Source organism: Epinephelus lanceolatus, chromosome 6, assembly GCF_041903045.1.
Source record: "Epinephelus lanceolatus isolate andai-2023 chromosome 6, ASM4190304v1, whole genome shotgun sequence".
Taxonomy (NCBI): Eukaryota; Metazoa; Chordata; class Actinopteri; order Perciformes; family Serranidae; genus Epinephelus; species Epinephelus lanceolatus.
This window is the reverse complement of record NC_135739.1, coordinates 22239563-22258454: the sequence shown is the minus strand read 5'-3', so window position 1 is coordinate 22258454 and position 18892 is coordinate 22239563. Positions and strand designations below refer to the sequence as shown.

General features: G+C 45.7%; 1 protein-coding gene across 1 annotated transcript in view; it reads left to right on the top strand.

The window, feature by feature from the left end:
* Positions 1–15563, top strand: part of LOC144463726 (uncharacterized) — a 29868-nt gene extending 14305 nt beyond the window's left edge. The window contains exon 2 of the mRNA XM_078169118.1: positions 13778–15563. Coding sequence (XP_078025244.1) covers positions 14001–15563 — 1563 coding nt within the window. The 5' untranslated portion in view covers positions 13778–14000. The remainder of the gene's footprint in view (positions 1–13777) is intronic.
* The last annotated feature ends 3329 nt before the right edge of the window (positions 15564–18892 follow it).

Below are 18892 nucleotides of genomic sequence, written 5' to 3'. Positions count from 1 at the left end.
GAGATCTGCATTCTGCACAATAAATGCTCTAAAAAATACATTATATCTTTGCTTTTGTTGTTGTTGTTTTTTTATCAATTTAGCTTTGCTAAGGGACTACAAAACCCATTCAGAAACACTTCTATTATAACTTTTACACTTAAATTTATACCGCGATATATACCGTTACCGTGAAGGGATTCGATTTATACCGTGATATGAATTTTAGGTCATACCGCCCAGCCCTAAAGCTAACGTGAATGCACTAGCTCTGTTTTATCTTTATTTCCTTCTTGTGTATTGTGGTTGGGTTTTTGATTTTTCCATTATGTAGTGTGCAAACAATTTCACTCTTATACTTGGCTCGGGTAGTAGCTTTATCTTCTATATTTTTTTTCTTCTATGTTGTATATCAGTGGTTCCCAACTGGTCCAACCACAGGGTCCAGATTTCTCCTTAGTCATGAGTTCCAGGTCCACACTAGAAGGTGACACGGGAGTGGATTTTCAGTCCCGTCCCATCCCACTCCCACAAAAATAATCCCATCCCGTCCCAATCCCATGAAAAAGGAAAAAAAAATCCCCTCCCATCCCAATCCCACAAGAATGACTCCCGTCCCATCCTGCTCCCGTGTTGTGTTTCAGTTACAGTAAAAAAAAAAAAATATCTATAGTACATGGATCACACAAAGCCTACCTTAGTTGAATATAAACCCAAATATGACATCTAATGTTGTGTTTTGATGTTTATTGCCTGTTTATTTTAACATTCACTCCACCTTGATGCTGTTCAGAATGACAAACACATTTGATTTCTGATGTGGTCAGACAACACGCCATAAGAACCAGTTCTGAGAGAGAAAAATTAAAGTATTGCAGTAGAAGCAGTGTTTGGTTCCTCTGACTGATATTATTATATATGGCATCATTAGATTATTAATACTGAAGCATCAGTGTTAGAGCAGCATGTTACTGTTGTAGCAGGTGTGCAGTTAAGTTGGTCGTATTCGCTCTTTTTGTTGAGATGATTTTAGAACAAACCCGGCACACCGGCTCGTCCAAATTACTGGGCTGCCCTCTGTCATTTGGTTTAAATCCAAAATACTCCCACACAGGGGCCGTGGCATTTGGTTTAGGAACAAGTTCCCTGTCTTTCTCTTACGCTCAACTCTCTTTTTTTTTCTCCGTCTCATCTCCCCCTCACGAAGATCGCACTGTGTGTGTGTAGCCCATAGCCCCACCTCCCCCACACAGACAAAGACACTCGATGACAAGAGCATTCATTACGCTAATGATCTAAGTCACCTGGCTGCCAGACGATGCACGGAAGTGAACGCTCATGTTGTCCAGTCTCTTTGGTGGAGAGAGACGAGGAAAACAAACACACATAAATATGGCAATTAATCCCTTTTAATTTACTGTGCAATTAACCGACTTATCGCATATCGCGACAGGCCTAATTATGATTCCCAGTCCTGCCCGCTCCCATTGACTTTTTTTCCCATCCCGTCCCAATCACGTGAAGAATAATAAAAAACTGATTCCCATCACGTGGGAATCCCACGGGAATCACGTGACCCGTGGGACTCCCAAAAAAATGTCAGCCTCTAGTCCACACAGTACAATACCTTCACCGTCATACTTGTGTTTGAACATGTTGCCAAGCTAGTTTGCCGTCTCTGTCAAGTGGCTGTCCATTAGTCACTCACTCTACAGCAGGAAACACTTCAAAATAAAAACTCTGTGCCGGAAATTCATTGTATGTCAAATTAAAGTGTGTCTTTTTTACAAACTTTACACAGTCGTGAGTCACTTGCAGTCCATTCAGAATGGACACGTGACCCACTTTTGGACTGCAACCCACCAATTGTTAACCACTGTTGTTTAGTACCCTTGGAAAGCATTTTGTGACCAATGTCTGAAAAGTGCTATATTCTTAATTCACTTACACTACTAGTCCATTATCATTAGCTCAGTCCATATGGGCTTGGCTTGGGAATCGGAGGGTCGCCAGCTGAAGTCCCCATACAGCCCAAATATGAAGTGTGGACTGGTAGCTGGAGAGGTGTCAGGTCCCCTCATGGGCACTGCCAAGGCACCAAACCCCCAACTACTTGGGACACCTGTAAAAGGCAGCCATCTCACTCTGACATCTCTCCAGTTAATGCATGAGTGGGTCCTGTTTGTGGATGTGTGTGTATTTCTGGCCTGTGTGTACAGAGTGGGAAAAATTAAATTTCCTCTCTGGGATTAATAAAGCATATCTTTTTCTTGATCTTCTTCTTAAGCCAACTGCAAGGCTGTGGTAGAGATACATGCCTGAAAGAAAAGCCCACATTTCTGGACATTTTCTATGTAAACAGTTCAGCAGGAATATTGTCTTCTTCAGAATAAGAGAAAAAACACAATTGTGTGTATGTAAACATAGTCAGTGTGACCTTGTTATAGAGCCACGTACAAAGCAGGAGGCGGTGTGAACAAAACACTTTACTTAATTGTGTGATACTGCAGTTCGTTTCCTGTTTCCTACAGTCATGCTGGTTTCTTTAGCAGTGGCCATGATTGTTTCATAACCTTAACCAGGTAGTAATTATAGTAACCATGATGGCAAAGGTCCCCTAACCTTCACCAGGATGCAATTTTAACCCAAATCATAATCTCTGCCCAAACCTGACTAAGTTCTTTGTGTCTCAACGTAATAAACCTAAACCATAGCTGTTGATAGCAGCACCAGATCAGAAAACACTAATGCTTGTTGTTCTAATTATACACAGTATCATTCACCTGTGGTCTCAATGCACTACCAGCTACAACTCAGCTGAGAGATGTCACTCACCATCACAGAGACGCAGCTGTGCAGTGCTACACATTCAGGGTTTCCCCATTTTATAGCAGAGGTTGTCACGTAAAGTCAGGACACACCACAAACATCATGAAATATTAATATACTTTCATGAGGTAAAACAACAACCTCCAGGGAAAAGGGTTTGTGCTATTTCACACAGCAAGTACTACATATTTATTGAGTGTGACTATTGTATCGATAAGTGGAAAAGAAAAGACGTTTTTGAGCAGAGTAATGTATGGTATAAAGTGGCCATTATTAAATGTACGTACGTTGGAACAATACTGACTATTTGGAACTCTTACTATTATATTATAAAATGTACAAGATGTGTGCAAATCTCTCAGCACCAAAACTGACAAAACAGCTTGAGCTCATGCTTTTGTGACATCACCCACAGACATCTTTCCACTGAAGAACAAAAAATGATGTTTATTCTCTGACCTGATAAATGAGGTTAATGACATCTGAGAAAACAACTGGGTAACATGATTAAAGCCATCAGGGAGGCCAAATTCCAGAGAATTTATATTACCTCCTTTGTTTGGTTGTACACCTCCCACACTGTAGTCTCAGAGATTTTTTGGAAACACATGACCTTAAGTTGACCTTACTTGTTCAGCTCCTGCCTGTGTGTCTTGGAAAGTTGTTATCAATCCCTGCTTTACGCTGCCAAACAGCCTCTATTACGATAATATGAACATGTAAATAGTCTCCCTGTCAAACAAACTGAAGTCTCTGATTTCACCTTGAAATTTATGTTGTACTGTTTTAATTGTACTCATTACATGCCAATGAGCGAGGACAGTGTGACGTAAAAACAGCATGGAAAGTCACAGAGAGAGACAGACAGACAAACAGATGGACAGAGAGACAGACAGACAAACTGGTAAGAGTGGTTTAATGGGTCTCTGTGGTCATTTTAATTCTTAAGATACTTTTTATTTCATTGTAACCAACAGAATTAATTCTGAAAGTTTCTGAAGGACGAAACAATAAATATTCATTGGTTGTGTAGTTTCGCTTCAGGTCCTTGACTAATAAATTGAATTTCAGAATATAATTTTGAGAAAACTTCTGTAATTTCGTCTTCAACCATTCTCACTTTTTTCTGCAAGGTTTACTCTTATGAGTGCTTCAAGTCACAGTCACCAAACTCTCTTAACTGAGCCTGCTGTGAATTACTTAACTCTGATTTGTTCATGAGTAGGTGCACATTTTTGGGATTTGATCATTAGCATGATTCATGCATAAAAACTGACTGTTCTGCTCTACTTGTTTGCAGGTTTGTTTCACAAATGTCATTTAAACCACACGCTTCAAAGTATTTCTTTTGGAAATGAGTGGATGTAAACATTGCAAATTAAGCAAAAAGTTGCCAACGTGTCTTCAGCACCATGCTGTGACAGAAATGATGAAGTGAACAGACTTACGTAAATTAAGATGCTTAAAAACAAATGTCAAAGCAACTAATCGCTTACATAGAAAGTTTTCAACAGTGAGTAAGATTTATGGATGTATCAGTTTGGAAATTGCCTTTAGAATTTGCTAGGGATGCACCAATATTAAAAGTTGGGGGCCAACACTGCTACCTATGTTTAAAAATAGAAATTTGGCTGATAGCTGATACTAGTGTTTTTTATATTATTGTTTATTTTGTTTTTATTGTTATTTATTCTGCCTTTTGCTTCAAAAGCATTTTTACTTTTACTTTTTATATCATAATTCCCTTCAAATACCTTTTTTTATTCTGCTGTGAAAACAACAAAATTCTCCTTCAAATAACTGTGTTTACTTAAGTTTCTTGCTAAAAAAACTACATTACTAGATTACACTGAACACCTCATGAAAACACTAAAATTTAAATCTTAGGTTGCCGTAGCATTGTTCCGACCTCTCATTGTTCCGACCTCTCATTAGTCCGACATCCCGTTGTTCCGATATGTGATTATACTAGGCTATACTGTATTTGTGTACCATAGAGGATCAGCAACGCAACAAAAGTAGGCTACTGGTCGAGATACAAGTGTCATAGAGAGGAGAGAATGAAACACCATAACCTCCTGTTATTAACTCTGGGGTCCGGGTTGTGTGGGGAGCTCTCCGCGGTGCTGAACGGCTCCCGGCGGGCGTATTTCTGCCTTGATGGTGCGGCGCGACCGGCTCTGGGTCAGCTGGGAAAGGCTTGAGGCGAAGCAGGCTCATGGCTTATGTGTTTGTCACTTTCTTTTTCATTTTAACCCACACCATGATCTTTTCCTAACCCTAACCAAGTGGTTTTTGTGCCTAAACCTAACCAGACCTTAACCACAGGGCATCATGATGATTTCGGAACAACGGGACTTCGTAACAATGGGTTTAATATGGTCGGAACAGTGGGATGTCGGACCAATGACCCCAATTTTAGGGCCAATTGGGCCAATACTCATTTCTACTCATTAGAGCTTGAATGCATCACAGTATAACTCAATGCAACCTCTATTAGCTGCTGGTTGCGGCCACCAGCTGCTAACAGCTAATGTTAACTCACTCTCCCCCTGTTAATTTTAACCTGGATTCATAGTTCTGAATGTAGCATTATCAGGGAAACAATAAGGTGCGTCCTCTGACATGTTCAATAGTGAGTGTACTGCGCCCTTTCGTCCCAAAGGGGAAGATCTCCATTGCCCCAAACACGTTTTCTATTGTCCCCAAGTCAATCGGACGCATGCTGTTACTAGCCATCTCGGCACACACAGTGAGATCACAGAGCCCATTTGCCAAACAGTCATTGTATTCTTCTTGTACCTGCTCATTAATTTAAGTTTGTGGCCATTAGTCTCGAGCCCTGCTTTTTAGGCTGCGTAGAATTGATGTGACACAACAGAAGAACACTGCCATCAGTGAATGCCGATAGGCCGATGAAAGTCAGCAAGGTGAATATCAGCCAATACCAATGTTCAGCAATAAATCAGTGCATCCCTAGAACTTACTCAAAAAAGAAATGGATTTTTAAATATAGAATAAAATGCCTCTCAGTTCTTTGCACTTTGACCAACTACTGCAACATTTTCACAGCCAGTCACATTCATTTCCCAGGGTATCAAGCCTAGATACTGAATTCTCAGGAAACCCTCCTTAAAACTTGCAATCAGCTCCGTGACCATGGAATGTCAATAGAATATCGTAGGCTCACCAGAAGTGCACAGGAACTGGTCATGAAGTCAACAAGAGACCTTGTAGGATGGCAAAAATTGGCAGCACTATCAAAAACCTTGAGCGCTCAGAATTCACATGTGGCTAAAAATGCAGATGAGGCTCAACTATGGCCTTGTACACCCTCAGAATTCCCTTTAAAAGCATGATGTCTATGAGGGGGAACACTTGATATGTCTGGCTGTTTCTGGTCACCGTGCTTGAGGTCAAAGCGAACCCTCCCACACGCTCATGCTCATATATGCCCAAATGTTGGACATGGGATTTTAGTGCACGTGCATAACTTGCATTGAATTTTAACTTATTTGTACATACTTATTTTTCTTAGATAAACACACAATGTAAGACAAAAGAGTGACACTGATTGGCAATAGTGACATTGACTTAATCTTTTTTTCATACTACATTTATGTACTGTATACACAACATTGATTTCAAACCAATGACCATTTAGTGTTAGGCATTCATTCCTGCTCCAAAAGGAGGCTGCACCAACACCCTTTAATTTACACCAATAATGACATATAAAGATGTCTCCACTTCCTCCCACTGTACAAAAATGAAGCCAATATCCTGGGTATAGCCGCTACCATCTTGCACTGGTAATGCACAGGAATGATCACCTACTCCGACTGTATCAAGTTCCCGTCCATACACCTGTCCAATCAATCACGAGCAGTGGCATTGATCGTGAGCACACAGATTGGCACACACAGCTGTCAATCATGACGTCAAACCCTTTTATATAACATCAAATAAGTAATTAAAACTTAACTTATCAGAAAAATGAACACTTGAACATACATCAGCCACCCACCGGGCAGTGATCCAGATGTTTTGGCTTCATTTTTGGGGAGCTGTCATGTCGTCCATACAGTCTATGATTTAAACATACATAAAAGAGAGAAATTTAGCCAATGGAAGCGTATGACTTTTGTCTAAAATATGTCATGCAGTTGAGAATGCTGACAGAATTGTGTAATTTTTCACACACTGATTTCTGAGAATTGCATTCATGGGCTATGCTATTAGAAAATGAAACCTCCAGTAATATCTGCTAAGATCATGCTGTTGCCAAAAGTGCTCCTAAGTGTGCTGTAAGTAGCCTACTCCTGCTTTCTAATAGTCACTGTATTTCTTGTCTTGCCTTGTGCTTCCTTAAACAGAATGTTTTCCCCAGAATACATTCATAGGATGTGATTCTTGATATTGGCTTAATAAGCTGCATTACTTCATCTGAACAAAGAGAACATCCTGCCAGTAAGTCACAGCGGGAAGATGTGAGACATCAGGCTTCACATCACATTCACTGTGGGGAAGATGAAAAATGGATGACAGTCATTAGAAGGTGGCGATGGAAAGACTTAAGGCCCCAGTGTTGTGAACGGATGAGACATGACTTCCCTCAGGCTAAAAGGATAAAATGGAACATGTTATGAATCAGCTGATAAACAGTGCTGAGCCATGAAAGATCCTCTTTAACAAGTTGTACAACGCCGCCTTCTTTTTCTATCAAATCCAAAGATGAAGCCAGATTCACAGTGGGATATGGCTGACAATCTGTGGCTCTAGCAAGTGTGTATCTGTGTGTAGGTGCGAGTCTGTTAGCAGGTGTGTTGAGCTGTATTCTTTTAGACTTCCTCGTTTATTTGCTCTGGCTTATTTTCTTGCTCTGATGTGTTGGGATGTTGTTCAGACGGAGCAGCTCGCCAAGCAGACTCTCTTCTTGTTTTCCCACACTCTCGCTTACACTTGCCAAAAATCTCCAGGGTGTTGAAGAGTTTTGTGCATTTTAAGGTTTCTTCTCTGGCACTTCCATTTAATAATTTAATTGCTGTAGCATTATGGTCATGACTAGAACTGGAACGATTAGTCAATTAACTGAAAAATTATCCACGGCATTTTAATGATATAGCCTCATTTAAGTAAGTTTTGAAGCAGAACTGCAAAACAACTTTTGAATTGGGAGAATTTGTTGCTTTTCTTTGTTATGTTAATGGTTAATGTGAACTGGTCTATTTAGAGTCGAGTATGTTCAAAGATGTTTGCTCACAGAAAGAAACATCACTTAGGAATGCTGATTAAAGTCGACGAATGTTGTTTGCTTACTTGAGATCATTTGTAATTGTAACTGAATGAAAGAGACCAGAGTTTCAGTCACCAGAACAACAGAGGATTTGTTTTTTTTGTCTATTCAAACTGTAATTGTAATTTCTGTAATATCAATATTTAGTATTGTCATACTGCATCAATGGGACAAGTAAAACCACTTATCCTAAGTGATGGGTGTAAAACTACAGTACATTTAGGTTGACACCAAAGGTTTTTTGTCTCGTTTGTCTGTTTGTTTGTCAAAAGAAATTGAAAGTAGACGTTACATACTGGTTGTGAAAAATAACTATCACAATCTAACTATCAATTTCCCACGGCAAAAGATTCTTGTTTTGTCCAGGCAACAGGGTAAAGCCCTATCATATAAGACAAATAGACCTAGAAGATCTTCACATTTGGGAAGCTGTATCCAGTAAAAAGTATTTTTGCTTGAGAAATAACTCAAATGATTAATCGATTATCAAAATAATTAGTGATTTGATTAAATAGAAAAGAAAGTTAAAAGCACTTCCATATTTCTCAGTGTGAGGTAATGAAAAAGTATAGTTTTGGTATTGAATAAGCACGAAAATGTAATATACCCAGGCCTACCTTCGCCTGGACTTTTAGCTCAGTTCCCCCCATAGCCAACATTTTGAAAAACAAAACCAGGAAACAAGAAGAAAATGCAAGTCTTTCATCGCGCAGAAATCGCCTCAAGAGTTTACAACATAGAGAGGTGTAATACAGCCAAGAAGAGAAATTTTCTGAGCTAAAAATGGAAACGCTGACATTCCAGGTTCAATTAAACCAACTGGTTTTATTTGGCAGCATAGAAGTGGCATCAATGGAAACCAGAAAAATGCAGTATGGAAAGAAATCACTGCTGTGGACTACACCGTTGCAGCAGACAATGAAACTCTGGCTGAGGTTGGAATTAGAGGGCTGCATTGGGACTGGGTCCCGCCGGGTCCCGCGGGACCCAACGCAAATATTGCGGGAGCGGGCGGTTTGGACTTTGCTGCGGGCGGGAACGAGTGGCTAAAAAAAAACTGCGGGATCTTGGTGCACATGCATAAGCGTTTCCACTCTATATTTATTCATAAATGGACAAATATGCCCTGGCCTGAACCAGCTTTCATACCAATTTGCGGCTTGCTCCACCTGTCTGTCTGTAAGCTCCATCTGTCATGAGACAAACATGAAAGAAGACGTGCAGTTTATTGTGTTTCACCGGCGACGAGCTGTCATTACGCACAACAATTACGCACGGCTGCGAGCTCTTTATAACTCACTGTGAACCTATGTTGAATAATAAAGATTTGCCCCCTCATCATTTTTAACCGCCCCCTCAGTAGCTTCATCCTGGCGCCGGGCTTGCCTTAACTTCAATCACTGCGTGATTATATAAAGGTAGAAAAATAAATAAATACAGAGGAGGAGAATAGAATATGAAACAGCCTTTATTTCATTAAAAACTAAATGAAAACAACGAAATAGGAGCGCTATTCCTGACCAGTGCGTCAAAAGACATGCAGGCCAGGGAAACGAAACAAACAACCCCATGAATCTCTTTATTAATAGCTTATAAAATGACGTGTTTTCTCCTGCAGGACGGGAGAAGACACAAAATCATTGATCTCTATTATTGTGCGGGCATAAATTCTCAGAGTTTTGCGGGTGCGGGCGGGAGTGGACATACACATTGCGGGAGCGGGCAGTAGTGTAATACACACGTTGCGGTTGCGGGCGGTAATGGTCAGAAATTCAGCAGGAGCGGGCAGGAGCAGGTTGAAGAAAACAGTCCCGCGCAGAGCTCTAGTTGGAATATTTAAGTTAGACATCTATGATATGGACCAACCTATAGCTATATATACTGACATTATTAGACACAGACAAACCAGGTGTCCAAGGCCGGAAAATGGTAAGTATTTAGTAGCCTAGGCCAGTGGTTCCCAAATGATCCAGCCACTGGGTCCAGATTTCTCCATCGTCATTACTTCGAGGTCCACACCATTTAATATATTCAGTGTCATACTTGCGTTTGGCCATGTCATTGCGTTAGTTTGCTGTCTCTGTCAAGTAGTTGTCTCTTAGTCACCCACTCTACAGCCGAAACAGCACTACAAAATAAAAACTCTGTGCCGGAAATTCACTGTACTTTAAAATAAAGTGTGTTTTTTACAAACGTTTGCAAACCACCAGTTGGGAACCACTGGCCTAGACCACTAATATTTAAATAATGACACTGTGCCAGGGTTTATTCATTTCTTTTTGATAATGTTTCAGTGATAAATTAAATGAATATCATTAGCTTACCATTGTAACAAAAAAAAAAAAAAAAAATCAGATAAATTAGAGCCAGGCACCAGTGATGTTCAGCCTTTGGTCAGCCTGGACACAGTCCCACAGAGCCAGGCAATTGCCAGCTGTGATAGAGAGGCCTTTACAAAACATAATATTCCCTCATAGGCTATACATTTTTAAGTGATCAATATGTGGCTGCAAATACTCAGACCATTTTCTGACTGGCATCTAAAACAATTCTCCACCTCAGCCAAATTCACACTGCTGCACCTAAAGTCCACGCTGACTCAAACTTGTGCACACGAGTTGACACCTGACATGAGATCTGGTCGTAGCCTCTGCTCACGTCCACATTGACAAATGCTAAGGTTTGCATGGAAATGACTGTACGCCCAGCTTTCTGATGTACATTCGTATTATAAATGAGGGCCATTGTAAGATGGGTCATTGTATCCTGTTCTTCCCTATTTATCTCTAGAGAATTACATCATCAGCTGTTTTAATTTACAGCTTTTTGTGTAATTTGCAACCTCCTACACAGGTGTCTCAGTGGTCAACAGTGTTTGCACTGAGCAGCCATGGGGAACACTTAATCTGTGTCACTTTGGATGGGAAGTAGAGCAGTGTAAAAATAGCCATTAGAAAACCTAGTTGTAGAAAACCTGTAAAAACAACCCTCTCAGCCCAATATTAGGACTCAAGTGATGGAGCTATATTGACGACTCATCTAAAGCCTGTGCATTGATGCTGCCAGCTATTAATTTCCAGCCTGCACTACCATTCGCTCTCACTTCTCATTAGCACTGCCTCTCAGTTAGAAGTGAATTAGAGTGGGAAATTACAGACATTAGCCAAATTGGACTTTGTTATGGAGTATCTTAGCTATCAATATACATAGAGCAAAGTGAATGACTTCAGGCAAAAAAAAAGAATAAAAAGAAGAATATTGGCAATTGGCAACAATTCATACACACACAGAAAGATAAAGATACATGAAGGTAGACAGATAAATGGTTATCACAGCTCACACATGGGTCATAAACTGATGATTAGTTGATGATAACATTCAGTTCTTGATACTGGCATTTAATGAGTTTCCTCTCTGTTCAAAGCGACATAAAGCCTGCAGTGACATTTACCTATACATTTAGTTGTTCTGTCAATTGTTTTGTCAATTAAAACATTTAAAGTTTAATCTTTCCCAAAATTTCCCTACAACTAAATACACGCAGTGTCATTATGTCATATAAATAACTGTAAACCCTAAAAAACAAACGAATGATTGTGAATTTCAGTTCAGTTTCAGTAGGTTTCAAAATCTGTTTTTTTTTTTTTTACACTTTGAAATAATAACATGTATTTCAGAATATAACTTATCAAGGACCAAATGAAAAAGGTGGGTATCGGTCTATATTTTTCTTATGATCAACAAATCTATTGACAAAGACACCAAATCCAACAATGCATTATTTCTTCTCACAATACTTGACTGACAGCACCATGGCAACACTAGAGGAATCGATGAACTGTTCGTGCTCAGACTGGGTCATGCTTTCATTATATTTGACTAAAAATAAACTACAGTGCCTGTGCTCATCGTAATGAAAAGACAATGTCAGCCAGTGCGACAGTAAGGATCACTGATGTATTTTTAATAGTTTCTGACATCAATGGAGCTCAATGGCGCAGGCAATCTATCAGGCTTGGGCTGAACGGATTATTTGTTATTCGGATCAATTCGTTGCTAGTTTTAGTCTTTTGAAGGGATTTATCCACAGCAGGAAAAATGAACAGACTCATCTTTGTGTGGCAAAAAGAAAGGTTCGGGCCCACAGAAGCCCATAAGCCAACCCCAGCCCAGTTAAACAAGAAAATGTTGGCATGATTGTACATTTCTGCAATCATCGCTGTGTTTACAGCTGCTTTTTAGCCACCAAATGGGGGTGTTTTAAGCAACCCAACAGCTGCTTTTTAGCCACCAAACACTGGTGTTTTCTAGCAACCCATCACTGTTGTAAGCTGCTTTTTAGCCAAACGTCAGTGCTATTAGCACCCATCGCTGTGTTTCCAGTGGCTTTTTAGCCGCAAAAAGGGGGTGGGGTTTTTTTTTGCGACCCATCACTGTTTCCAGCTGCTTTTGGGAACCAAACAGGCATGTTTTTAGCAACCAATCAATGTGTTTCATGCTGCTTTTTTGCCACCAACACAAGTGTTATTTAGTGACCCATCGCTGTGTTTCCAGCAGCTTTTTAGGCCACCAAAAAGGCGTGTTTTTCCACAACCCATCACTGTTTCCAGCAACTTTTTAGCCTCCAAACATCGGTACTATTATCGACCCATTGCTTTGTTTCCAGCTGCTTTTTAGCCACCAAACAGAGGTGTTTAAAGCAACCCAACAGCTACTTTTTAGCCACCAAACGGGGGCTTTTTTAAGCAACGCAACAGCTGCTTTCTAGCCACCAAACATGGGTGTTTTCTAGCAACCCATCACTGTTTTAAGCTGCTTTTTATCCACCGAACATTGGAGTTTTTTTAGCTTCCCGTCACTGTGTTTCCAGCAGCTTTTTAGCCACCAAACAGTGGTGCTATAAGCAACCTGTCACTGTGTTTCCAGCTGCTTTTTAGCCATCAAATGGTGATGTTATTAGCAACCTGTCACTGTGTTTCCAGCAGCTTTTTAGCCACCAAACGTCAGTGCTATTAGCACCCATCACTGTTTCCAGTGGCTTTTTAGCCGCCAAAAGGGGGTTGGATTTTTCTTGCGACCCATTACTGTTTCCAGCTGCTTTTGGGAATCAAACAGGCATGTTTTTAGCAACCAATCACTGTGTTTCATGCTGCTTTTTAGCCACCAAACACAAGTGTTTTTAGTGACCCATCGCTGTGTTTCCAGCAGCTTTTTAAGCCACCAAAAAGGCATGTTTTTCCGCAACCCATCACTGTTTCCAGCAACTTTTTAGCCTCCAAACGTTGGTAGTATTACCGACCCATTGCTTTGTTTCCAGCTGCGTTTTAGCCACCAAACAGAGGTACTATTAGCGTCCCACTGCTGTGTTTCCAGCGACTTTTTAGTGAACCAAAAATTGGTGTTTTTTTAGCCAACAAGGGTTGTTTTCCAACCAGGCTAATGCCATGAAAAGCAGTTGTTTTATTCCAAGATAGCAACAGCTTCTCCAGCTGTGATTGTGCCACCAAAACTGTTTTTCTTAACCCCAAACATTATCTTTTCCTGACCATAACCAAGTGTTTTTGTGCCTAAACTTAACCACATGTTAACCACAGCATTTTTTAAATCTCCAGAATCATAAATTATCAACGTATCCACTACATAATAACATTCAAATGTAACCTATGTTTGCAGGAACGTACGATGCCTGTCACAATCCCTGTCTCTCAGTCCTCTCCTGCCACTCTGCTGCAGTGTTTTTCCACTCCCCCTCCCTCTGCTTCACTCTACCTGCCAGCCGCGCCCACCTCATCAGCCCAACTCTGCTCACCTGCCTACACAGCTGCAGCTCATCAACCAGCCCTGCATATAAGCCTCTCCAGCACCTTCACTCACTGCCAGATTGTTCTTTAGCATTATGCGAGACTCTCCAGCGTTCTTCTCCTGCCTGATCTCCCGGTGCCAACTCTGCCTGTCCCCGACCTGCTCCCCTCGTCTGCCTCCCGGTAAACTCACCTGCCTTCTGTCCCCGACCTCGTGCTTTGCTTCAGCGTCTCTGGTTTCTGCCTGCTCGTCTGGTCTCGACTCCTCCGCCCGGCCTCGTCTACCCTCCTGCCTGCTCCTCAACGGTGCTTCTGCCTTCGCTGACAGCTCTTCTAGCTACGACCCCCCCACCGGCTCCCGACCTCGCCTCAGCTCACTCCTCGTCGGCTTCTCAGCACGATCAGCCGGCACTTCAGCCTACGGTGCGTCTGCCTCGCCACCTTTGGCTGCCGTAAGCTTGATCTCTTTCCCTCATCTGAGCCTCAGAGACTGTGTGAGGGCAACTTGCCCGAAGAACGAACTTTATTCTGTGTTTATTCTGCCTGCTGCATTCCCTGTTTGCTGTGGTGCTAATAAAAGTCATTACCAACTGTTCCTGCGAGCCTGGTACTGCATTTGGGTCCACAAACACACGCGTTTCAGTACAATCTGGCCAGAAATGGACCCAGCAGACCCTGCTTCACCTCAGTCTCGCCTAGCCCGGGTGGAGGGCATGCTCCAGCAGCATGAGGCTCAGTTAGCCTCCAACGCGGCGGAGGCTCGTCAGTCGGCGTCTGCTCTGGAACGAGCGCTAACCTCGCTAGCCGCCCAGGTGCAACAGATGGCGGCCGCCATGACACAACACGCCGTTCCTGCTGCGGCTCCAGCCCCTCCTGCTCCGACCCCGGGGCCGTCCTCTAGCACTGCACCCGAGCCCCGGGTGGGGGCGCCAGAACGCTACGCAGGGGACCCTGAGGGCTGCAACCCTTTCCTGACAAACTGTTCCATTCTGTTCGCCCTGCAACCTCATACCTTCGCCACAGAGGGGGCTAGAGTCGCCTTCACCATCAACCACCTCACTGGAAGGGCACGTCTGTGGGGAACGGCAGAGTGGGAGAGAGGCACACCAGCCTGCGCCTCTTTCCAGGCCTTCTCAGAGGAGCTTCGCAAGGTTTTTGGTCCCGTTTCCCTGGGTCCTGATGTTACAGGGGGTCTCATGAGCCAGAGGCAGGGGGATCGGACAGTTGCTGACTATGCCATTGACTTCAGGACCCGGGCTCGTCTCAGTGATTGGAACGCTGCCGCCCAATGTGACGCTTTCCTCAACGGGCTGGCTCCGTACGTGAAGGATGAGCTGGTTTCGTTCGACCTCCCCAGTTCCCTGGACGGACTCATCGAGTTGACCACGAGGCTGGACAGGCGGATTCAGACAAGGAGGAGGGAACAACGCCACGAGGGAGGAGATCACCGGCCATCTTTCCGTCAACGTCGACTCCCAGCCCCTCCTGTCCCACCTCCTGAACCCATACATGGAGGGACGGAGCCCATGCAGGTGGGGCGGACCAGCCTAACGCCAGAGGAGCGAGAGCGACGACGCCGGGGAAATCTCTGCCTCTACTGTGGCCAGGCCGGCCATTTTGTTTCCCGGTGTCCAGCAAAAGGGAGGGCTCAGCAGTAAAGAGGGGCATTCTGCTGAGCCGTTCCCAGAACTCTGCCCCCGACCCAAGACCTCTGTTCCACGTCCAGCTTTTGCTGCCAGGGGGGTCCCACACCCTCGCCACATTCATCGACTCGGGGGCGGACGTCAGCCTGATCGACGAGGAGCTCGCCCGCCAGTTGGACCTCATTAGGGTCCCTCTCCCTCATCCCGTGCCAGCCAGCGCCCTGGACGGTCATCTCCTGGGGACTGTCACTCATCAAACCACTCCCATCTCGATGCTTCTGTCCGGCACACATCAAGAGACTATTCAGTTTCACATTCTGAGATCTCCCAACCTTCCCCTGATTCTTGGCTACCCCTGGCTTCGCCGTCATAACCCCCACATAGACTGGTCCACGGGGTCCATCCTGGGATGGAGCCCCTCCTGTCAACAGATCTGCCTCAGACCAGCAGTGGCATCCACGCCACCGGCCAGCTCCCGTTCCACCTCAGACCTCTCCATGGTGCCCCCTGACTACCACGACTTCTGGGAGGTGTTTAGCAAGGCTAGGGCCACCTCTCTGCCCCCTCATCGGCCCTACGACTGTGCCATCGACCTCCTTCCCGGCTCCGTCCCTCCCAAGGGCCGCCTCTACTCCCTGTCTGCACCTGAAAGGGAAGCCATGGAGACCTACATAAACGACGCCCTGGCCGCCGGGATCATCCGACCCTCCTCTTCACCTGCCGGAGCGGGGTTCTTCTTCGTCGACAAGAAGGACGGGACATTAAGGCCCTGCATCGACTACAGAGGGCTCAACGACATCACGGTGAAGAACCGCTACCCTCTCCCCCTCATCGCCTCAGCCTTCGAGCTGCTCCAAGGGGCCACCATCTTCACTAAGTTGGACCTCCGCAACGCATACCATCTGGTCCGGATCCGTGAGGGAGACGAGTGGAAGACGGCCTTCAACACCCCTACTGGACATTACGAGTACCTGGTGATGCCTTTCGGCCTCACCAATGCCCCTGCTGTGTTCCAAGCCCTCATCAATGACGTGCTCCGAGACATGCTCAATAAGTTCGTGTTCGTCTACCTAGACGATATTCTCATCTTCTCCCGCTCCAAGCAAGAACACATTCATCACGTCCAGACAGTATTGCAGCGACTACTGGAGAACTCACTGTTCGTCAAGGCGGAGAAGTGCGAGTTCCACGCCCCCTCTGTCTCCTTCCTGGGGTACATCATAGGCCGGGACCGCATGGAGATGGACCCCGTCAAGGTATCAGCTGTCACCTCCTGGCCCGTCCCTGATTCCCGCAAACAGCTGCAACGATTCCTGGGGTTCGCCAACTTCTATAGGAGGTTCATCCGGGGCTACAGCACGGTGGCAGCACCTCTCACCGCCCTCACCTCCTCCAAGGTCCCTTTCAGGTGGACCTCGGCCGCCGAGGAGGCGTTCCTGCACCTGAAGGGGCGGTTCACCTCAGCCCCCATTCTCCTGATCCCTGACCCCGAGAGACAGTTCGTCGTAGAAGTCGACGCTTCGGATGTGGGGTTGGGGGCCGTCCTCTCCCAACGTGCTGCCAGGGACCAGAAGCTTCACCCCTGCGCCTTTTTCTCCCGGCGTCTGTCCCCAGCTGAAAGAAATTACGACATCGGGAATCGAGAACTGTTGGCGGTGAAGCTGGCACTGGAGGAGTGGCGCCATTGGTTGGAGGGAACCAAGACCCCCTTTCTCGTCTGGACTGACCACAAGAATCTGGAGTACATCCGCTCGGCCAAGAGGCTGAACTCTCATCAAGCCCGGTGGGCCCTCTTCTTCGCCAGATTCAACTTCACTCTCTCCTACCGTCCAGGCTCCCGCAACGTCAAACCTGACGCCCTGTCCCGTCAGTTCATGGTCGGGGAAGAGGACTCCCCCAGCCCTGACAACATCCTCCCCACTTCTCGTCTGATGGCCGCTCTCACCTGGGGGGTGGAGGAGCGAGTTAGAGCTGCTTTGGAGGACCAGCCCGGGCCCAGCTCCTGCCCCCAAGACCGCCTATTCGTCCCGCAGGAGTTAAGGACGGAGGTTCTGCAGTGGGCCCACGACTCCCGGCTCACCTGCCATCCGGGGATCCTCCGTACCAAGGAGGTCCTACAACGGCGGTTCTGGTGGGCTACTTTGGATGAGGACACCAGAGACTTTGTTAACGCTTGCCCAATCTGCAACCAGAACAAGGCCCCTCGGCAGGCCCCTGCCGGCCACCTGCAACCCCTGCCTGTGCCTCACCGCCCCTGGTCCCACATCTCTTTGGACTTTGTCACTGGACTGCCGCTGTCAGGGGGCCACACCGCCATTTTGACTATTGTGGACCGCTTCAGTAAAATGGCTCATTTCGTGCCCCTGCCCAAGCTTCCATCGGCCAAAGAGACTGCTGAACTGATTCTGCAACACGTGTTCCGGATTCACGGCCTCCCGTCTGATGTGGTCTCCGATCGAGGCCCCCAGTTCACCTCTACCTTCTGGAGGGAATTCTGCCGTCTCCTGGGGGCCTCCACCAGCCTGACGTCTGGATTTCATCCCCAGTCTAATGGTCAGTCAGAAAGGATGAATCAAGAAATGGAAACGGCGCTCCGCTGCATGGTCTCCAGGCACCCTGCCTCCTGGTCCTCGCAACTGCTGTGGGTGGAGTACGCCCACAACACCCTCATCAGCTCTGCTACTGGACTCTCCCCTTTCCAGTGCGCTTACGGCTTTCAGCCTCCCCTGTTTTCTGCTCAAGAGAAAGAGACCGTCTGTTCCTCAGTGGAGGCCTTCATCCGCCGCTGCCGCCGGACCTGGACACAGGCCAGGGCTGCACTTCTACGGGCCGCCGACAGATACTCGACAGCCGCCAACCGTCACCGCTCCCAGGCCCCCCCTTATCAGGTGGGACAGAAGGTGTGGCTTTCTACCCGGGACCTGCCTTTGAGGGTGGAGTCGAGGAAGTTGGGCCCCAAATTCATCGGTCCTTTCCCCATCGAGAGGGTGATAAACCCAGTGGCTGTTCGACTCAAGTTGCCCCGTTCCATGCGGATTCATCCCACCTTCCATGTCTCCAAGCTAAAGCCGTGTCGGGAGAGCCACCTGCAGCCCGCCTCCCGGCCACCCCCACCGCCTCGCATCATCGATGGGGACCCTGCTTACACGGTGCACCGCTTGCTCCGCTCTCGTCGCCGGGGAAGGGGCCTGCAGTACCTCGTCGACTGGGAGGGGTACGGTCCGGAGGAGCGGTCATGGGTTCCGGCCCGTCAGATCCTGGACGCACGGCTCATCAGGGAGTTCCATCGCCAACACCCTGACCAGCCCTCCAACATCACCTCGGCACAAGGGGGCCCCAACACT